This window comes from Mirounga leonina, unplaced genomic scaffold, assembly GCF_011800145.1.
Source record: "Mirounga leonina isolate KUSES-001 unplaced genomic scaffold, KU_Mleo_1.0 Mir_200, whole genome shotgun sequence".
In the NCBI taxonomy this organism is placed as follows: Eukaryota; Metazoa; Chordata; class Mammalia; order Carnivora; family Phocidae; genus Mirounga; species Mirounga leonina.
In genome coordinates, this window is record NW_023270503.1 from 9604576 (window position 1) to 9612070 (window position 7495).

At 49.8% G+C, this 7495-nt stretch overlaps 1 protein-coding gene across 3 annotated transcripts in view; it reads left to right on the forward strand.

Annotated features, from left to right (window-relative positions):
- UNC45B (unc-45 myosin chaperone B) overlaps positions 1–7096 on the forward strand; it is a 30185-nt gene extending 23089 nt beyond the window's left edge. For 2 of the 3 annotated variants that reach the window (XM_035026579.1, XM_035026581.1), the window contains exons 17-20: positions 273–388; positions 1254–1371; positions 3592–3747; positions 6441–7095. In XM_035026579.1, the coding sequence (XP_034882470.1) occupies positions 273–388; positions 1254–1371; positions 3592–3747; positions 6441–6701 (651 nt within the window). In that variant the 3' untranslated portion in view covers positions 6702–7095. Of the gene's footprint in view, positions 1–272; positions 389–1253; positions 1372–3591; positions 3748–6440 lie in introns of all 3 variants that reach the window. The other variant, XM_035026578.1, reaches the window with a different exon arrangement.
- The last annotated feature ends 399 nt before the right edge of the window (positions 7097–7495 follow it).

Sequence of the window (7495 nt, forward strand, 5' to 3'; positions counted from 1 at the left end):
ACCCCCAGCCTGGGAGGGGGCATGTGAACTGGAGGTGCCTGGACTCCAGGCTTGGCTCTGCTTCTGACTTAACAGGACTGTCCTCTTAGAAACTGGGGTTATCGCATCTGCAAAGTAAGGGAAACAGTCCTGCCTCTCAGGGTCATTGTGAAAACTGCATCAGTCAGTGGGTGGACAAGCATTTTGGAAATTCTAAAGCGGGGCACCTATAAATGGTAGGGTCTGGGGGCACCTGGTCTCTGCCCGACCCACTTCTTGACCCTTCCACACAGGTGTATGAGGTGGTGCGGCCTCTTGTGAGTCTCCTGGACACACAGAGGGATGGGCTCCAGAACTACGAGGCTCTCCTGGGCCTCACGAATCTGTCTGGGCGGAGTGACAAACTCCGGTGAGTGAGGTGGGGAGGGAGGGAGCGGGGGTGGAGAGAGGCGCCCCAGAAACTTCATATGTAGTGTGTGTGCTTTCCTCTGAGGATAGGATCGAAGGCAGGGGGTAGACATTTGCAGTGGAAGGGATTTGAGTTAGCCCATAGTGAACGTATGAAGGCAAAGGAGATCATAAAGACACTTCTTTCTGACTAAAGTAGTAAAAAAGATACCCAATGGATGGGTGGGGATTCCTTCCTGGGAGCAAGGGGATGGGGGAGAGAATTAGGTTATGATTCTTTCAGTTGCAAGGAGCAGAAAACTCAACTGCAACTGGTTTAAGCATAAAAGGAATTTAATGACTCATGTAAATAAAAGTCTGGGGTGACCAGATGCGGGTGTGGCTTGATGCAGACGTTACAAAACTTCTCCACTTCCCTACTTTCTTTTCTTCTCTACTTTCCCTACTACTCCCCACTTTCCTACTTCTGTCCACTTCTCCTGCCTGTGTTGTCTTAATTCTCAAATGGGCTCTTCCCCTCTGTCACAATCACAAGGGTCACTCCGGACCTCACATCTTCTTGGCTTCATGTCCAGCAGGAGAGAAAGAGTTTCTCTTCTGCAGCAAAAAAACAGAAGAATCTAGCCTGGTGACATGTTCATCCCACAGCCCATGGCTATGGCCAGGATGCTATGCTGTCATTTAGTTTATGCCCATTGGTGCCCTTCCTGGAACTGGTGGGCAGGATCAATGTCATCCAAACCACGTTGGCCGAGGATGTGGGAGGGAACCACCAGCAGGGCGGAATGGCCCTTGGGTGGCCAGAAACTCCAAATGCTCACTACGGAGGACTCAGTGGCCTCCTTTCCCTACCTCTCACACCCTAGGCAGAAGATCTTTAAGGAGAGGGCCTTGCCTGACATTGAGAACTACATGTTCGAGAATCATGACCAGCTGCGGCAGGCGGCCACTGAATGCATGTGCAATATGGTGGTGAACAAGGAGGTGAGGTGGGCTCGGGATGGGAGTGGGCTCAGGATGGGGGCGGGGAGTGATCTTGGCATGAAGAGTCAAGCCACACAGCAGGGCCTGGCATGAGATTGAGGGTTACAGTGGTATTAAGGTAGCATTTTGCCAGAGAACCCAGGAACCCCTGTATTTCTCCTGGAGTGCAGCCCCCTTCCCTGTAGGGACCCTGAGAAGAATATATGTACCAAGGAGACAAGGAAAACACACAAAATAGTATTGTTCCTAGCTAAGGGTTTAACCCCTAGCTTGAGCTGGGTGAGATGGAAGGTACCATTTCCATAAGTTACTTATGTCTGAATAATCTTGTAGCAGAGAAGGATATAAGACCAGGGCTCTTAGAGGCCAAAAGAGGCTAGACCACTTACATTTTATCGAAGCTCCCCATACCTAACAAAATGAAGAAAAGCAAACACAGATACAAACAATTTTAGGCTATTTTAAATGTTAACATTTAATGAACTATTGCTGTTCCCATGGAAACTGCAATGCAGTGTAACTGTGTTCTTCACAGAGTAATTATAGGATTTATATAAATAAAATGAATTCAAAACATGCCAATAGCTTCACGGTCCAGTAATGGGAAGAAATTATAACCATATGGTGAATGAATGTCTTCTTTCCGTCCTGCCAGAGTAATGCTATGCCTGTAGGTATAACCTCATCAGGGGTAACAATAGGGCCAAATCTGAGGCCCTTCATGAACATGAGGCCCAGGCTAAGTGGCCCTTTTGGGCCCTCATATAGGGCTTAGTGGGAGACCCGTTCTCTTTGCTCTCAATTCTTACCTCAAGGTCTTGGATCTTCCCACTGGTATAGAATGAAAACCCAACCCATGAAAGCCTGTTGAAGTAAAATAAATCAAATCAAATCAGATCAATCAATCAATCAATCAATCTAAACAGGATCCACCGGGGAGCTGGCCTGAGGCTGGCCTGGGGGGCTGGCAGCCTCGTGGGAGAAGAGAGTATATCCAAAGAAAGAGGAGGGGAGGGACGATGGGAAGGGGAGACAGGCTTCCTCTGGGAACATCAGCTGCTACAACAACCCAAATCAAAATAAAGCAGTCCCAACAGGATAGAAATTCATTTCTCACTCACATCACTTCTTGCTCACGTTTGGATCCAGTGGCTTTCTTCTAAGCAATGACTTGTATCCAGGCTTCTTCGACCATCAAGAACTATCCGCAACCCCCACCCTAAAAAAGAACTGTCTCCCTCTCTGCCACTCTGGGAGTGGTCTCCACTTGAATGAGGAGAGAGACCACAGGAAAGGCCCCTATAGTTCTCCGCCATGGTGGCCTGGAAGCGACACCTATCACTTCCTCTCACATTCCATGATGAGAACTTGTTTATGGCCACATCTACATGTGAGAGGAGGGGGATGTAGTCCTTTGGGGGTATCTGCTTCCCAGTCACCACTGTGCCCCATGCACTGACCATCTCTGTCATCCTCTTGCCTCTGAGGACCACTGCTCCAGCTTCAGGGAGATGCAGGGGGAGGGTCATAACCTGGGCAGCCGTGACCGACCTTTGACCCTTTTAGAGCGCCACTTCTAGGAAACCCGACCCAACAAAATGCCCTTAAATGTGACCAACCAGATTTTACTGTGGAGCAGGTGGTGGTGGTGGTGGTGGGGATCAGTGAACTCTGAGACATATCAGGGCCCTGGGCCCTAGGAGGCTCTACTCCTGGCTTTAGGGTCCTTGGGAAGCTCGTCCCTCTCCTGTTGAATGGTACAGCAGCTCTCCCTCTGTCCCCTGCTCTTGTCCAACCCCTGCGCCTTCAGGGACTGCAAAGTCATTTTATGGCAGACCCTGAAGGCCCATCTGTTGTGGGAGAAGCATACCAGGCTTCCCCAAAGAGAGGTGAAACATGGCTCTTTGGGCAACATCTACCATTCGTGGGTGTGTGCCTGCCCTTTCCCCTGGTGTGGGTAGCTGAATGCAAACAGGAGTGGTGGCACAGGCCGTATGGAGAACCCCTAAACCCTCTTGAACTTTGTACCTGGAGGAGTTTATAGCCCCTTTATCCAGCTAATCAGAGACTTCCTGGGGGAGGTGGCATGGGCGAGCTGCTCAAAGGAAAGCTCCAAAGAATCTTGGGTCAGAGAACATGGCTTTAGGTGCCTCTTTCCCTCTCCAGGCTGGCAGGTGGGGGAATTTTTCTCTGAGCCACGTACCCGCCTCGCTCCCATAGGTACAGGAGAGGTTCCTGGCTGATGGGAATGACCGGCTGAAGCTGGTGGTGCTGCTCTGCGGGGAGGATGATGACAAGGTGCAGAATGCGGCCGCAGGGGCGCTGGCCATGCTGACGGCAGCACATAAGAAACTGTGCCTCAAGATGACCCAAGTGGTGAGAGCGGGTCCTGGGGGCAGGAAAGGGACTGCCTTGTGTGATCCTCTGCGGGAGACCAGGCTCCGTGCTAACACTTCCCAGGTCCCTGGGTATCTGTTCCTCCCACCTTAGAAGGAGGGTCTACACCGTGTGGCCTCTTACATCCATTGTGGGGACTTCCCACATGAGCTAACTTGGGTCCCTCCCACTGTAGTTTCACCCAGTGATTTTGGTGGTGCTTATAGCTCAGTACTTCAGAATGATAACAAGGAGGACCACACTAACACTAGCTACTGCTATGGCACCCCCGAGCTCCCCAAGAAGACCATGGACTTGGTGGGGGTACCGTAGGGAGCTTGTGGCTTGGCAAAGAGATGGCAGGTCCTCTTATGTGAACATGATGCTCACATGGTGGGACTGTGGCCGTCTCAGCAAAGTGGTATATGCGCAATCACGAACATGGCAGTGCAAAATGAAAATGTCTTCATTTCACTGAACTGAACTTAGTTTGTGGGCATCAAGTCCACTGAAGACAAAAAATGTAAGCATCTCAATTCAAATGTACTCAAGTCTGCTTTAAAGGTAGGCTCTTATTTATTTTTTTAAAAGATTTATTTATTTTAGAGAGAGTGAGCGCACAAGGGGGGGGGAGGGAGGGAGAGAGAGAGAACCTCAAGCAGACTCCCCACTGAGCAGGGAGCCCAAGGCAGGGCTCTGTCTCATGACCCTGAGACCATGACCTGAGATGAAATCAAGAGTCGGACGCTTAACCCACTGAGCCACGCAGGTTCCCCTGGCAGGCTCTTTTAGGTAGTCAGTTTAAGGTGTGTGTGTGTGTGTGTGTGTGTGTTTGCACACATGCCTTCTCTGAGTTGCACAGGTGCTTATGCTGTTTGGCACCAGAGAAGAGTCTCTCTGCCAGATGTAGCTCTTCCTGGTTGGTCCTTGGGTTCTAGCATTGCCCCCTAAGACAAGTTTCTCAAAACTGTAAGGTGTGTGAGTCACCTGCAGGGCTGGTTAAAATACTTCCCCTAGCTATTCTGAATCAGTAGATTAGGTGGGGTGCTTCCGGCCTGGAGACCACACTTTGAAACCCCCGCCCTCCAATGGCCTCTGCTGAAGTAACTGGTCACACAACTTCAATCAAGACTCCCACCGGGCGCTTTGTGACTCACCCACTTCCTGGGCTTTAGGTGATGCTCTAAACGTTTACATTTATTAAGTTATTCCATCCTCCCAACAACCCTGGGTGGTGGGTATGGTTATTATTATCCCTACTGACTGGAGAGGAAAACTGAGTGCAGAAAAGTAAGTAGCTCAAGGCCACACCGCCAGGTAGTTGAGAAGGGATTGGAATCCTTCAGGATTGCCGACCGTCTCCTGGCCACTTCTTTCTTTTCTTCCTGAGGGGCTCTGAAATCTTGGCTACATGTCTGTGCCTGGGAGCAATGGCACGGGACCTGTTATATTACCCATCAACATTAAACCTTTCCCTGAACCCTACCACAGCTAGATAGATTTTCATTTCCTTTTCTTGTGGTAGGAGGCTTGGTGCAGACTTGAGAAAATCTGCTTAGAAGCCAAAAAGCCAATAATTTGTCTTTTCTTCCCCTCTGTGCCTGTCTCCCCATTTGAGAGGGGTCCACGTAGGAAGCTGTCCCTGTTGACAAATGGAGGGTGAGGTAACAGGTCCCGTGCAAAGGGGGAATCCTTGGATTAGTGGCTAAAATCATCATCTCTGTCCACTTCTCTTTGTTGAGCTCTTACTATGCTCCAGCCCCCGTGCTAAGCTCTGTCCATGCACCGTATCACTAAATCATCACAATGTGAAGAAGTAGGTATACCAGATGACGGAAGGGCTCCTGAGACTTGGAGAGGTTAAAAAACTGATCTAAGGTCATATTTGGTAAGTGACTATAACCTAGGACCTGAAATGGTCTCTCTGACTCCAAAACCCATACCAATAACTATTCTTCTCTGCCGCTCATGTGTGTCTGTTGAATGCTGTAAAGTCAAGCCTCCTGGTTCTATTGTTAGCTCCAACTCTGTCTCTTGGGGTGATCAGATGGTCTAGAGTCCTGCCTTCCACATTCACAGTAGTTGGGCTGCTTCACAGCTGGGACTGGAGAAGAGGGATGGAGGAGGGATGGAGGAGAGGCTGTACTCCAGACTCCAGTGTTAATTCCAGTTGCAGTCAGAACTGGTGGAGCGCAAGCCCCAGGCGTGCCTGGAGCTCATGTCTCTAAGGGCACTTGGGTTGGCAGAAGCAGGCATTGCCCATGTGCCCAGGGTTAGAATCCTCCTTTCTGAACACCCTCCATCCCTATTCCAATCAGGCATGCAGTGGGCCTGTCCCTTTGCTTCTCCAGATGCTTAAAAAATAAATGGACAGGTAGGTGTTTATTCTCTATTGTTTTCGCGTGTATGATCATAGCTGAGTTACTTCCCCTTCCTAGACCTCAGTTCCTTCACTTATAATATGAAAGGGATTGGATTATGTCAAGTTCCTTCTAGTTTTTGGGTTCCTACCCTGGCTCTGGTAAGGAGGTAGGTGTCTGTGAGCTAGTCCCAATGGGCTCAGGTAGGCATATGCTGAGTCCCATGCACATAACCAGATACGTTCTTGCCTTCTATTTATCTTGTCCCAAATGTCCCATCGCTGTCCCTCCACTGATTTCTCTAATCCTTCTTTATCCACCTCTGCCCTCCAGACAACTCAGTGGTTGGAGATCCTCCAGCGGCTTTGCCTGCACGACCGGCTGTCAGTCCAACACCGGGGCCTAGTCATTGCCTATAACCTGCTGGCAGCCGACGCTGAGCTGGCCAAGAAGCTGGTGGAGAGTGAGCTGCTGGAGATCCTGACTGTTGTGGGCAAACAAGAGCCAGATGAGAAGAAGGGGGCAGTGGTGCAGACAGCCCGGGAATGTCTCATCAAGTGCATGGATTATGGCTTCATTAAACCAGTGTCTTAGACAGGGGCCCACAGGGCTGCTGGGGCTGGTCCTGTAGTTTGAAGAGTCTTAAGCTGGGAACTCAAGCGTGTCATTTCAGCGGGGGATCTTAGCAGTGACAATGAAGTCTCCATATAAAAGAAAGACTTGAGTGTTCCCTGAGTTGTCGACCTTCCCCTTGGCCCTAGGACAGTTTGGATGTTTCATTGGCTCTCTTGCTGTCTCCTTACATCTATCATGTTCCAGAAATTCCTAGAGTAATTTTCATCTGTGATTCGGAATACAAGTTGGATAATTCTTTCGGTACCCATTCCAAAGGCCAGGATAATGGGCTGAATTCTTTGTTTTTGGAAAATGGATTGTGTGGTAAGGTAAGACCTAATAGGTGTGTGAATAAAAAAGTTAGTGCTATTGTGTCTGGATGTTGAGCTGTGCTGGTTTTCATAGAGAACACTTTTTGTGATCGTTCTCTAAATGGAAGTAACCACAATGTCCATAGAAAATGGATACATTGGCATTAATGAAATTGCAATTTCCCCTAAGACATGGTGGCCATCTGGCTTCAGTGTGTTTAGGGCTTAAGGCTTCCGGGCAGGAAAGCAGGCAGTGGTGAAAAGAAGAAACTTCTGTTTGCCAAGGTTGCAAGGCAGATTGGCAGGAGGGCACCCGTGAGAGCAGCATTTGGAGTCGGGGTTGGACTAAACCGCCCCGGAGCCCCCACCATGTGTGTTGTCCCGGAGCCTGCACTATGTGCGTAGTCCGCAGGAGGCACCGGGTCAATCAGCTCTGCGGGCAGCCTGCTCCTGAGCCCTTCC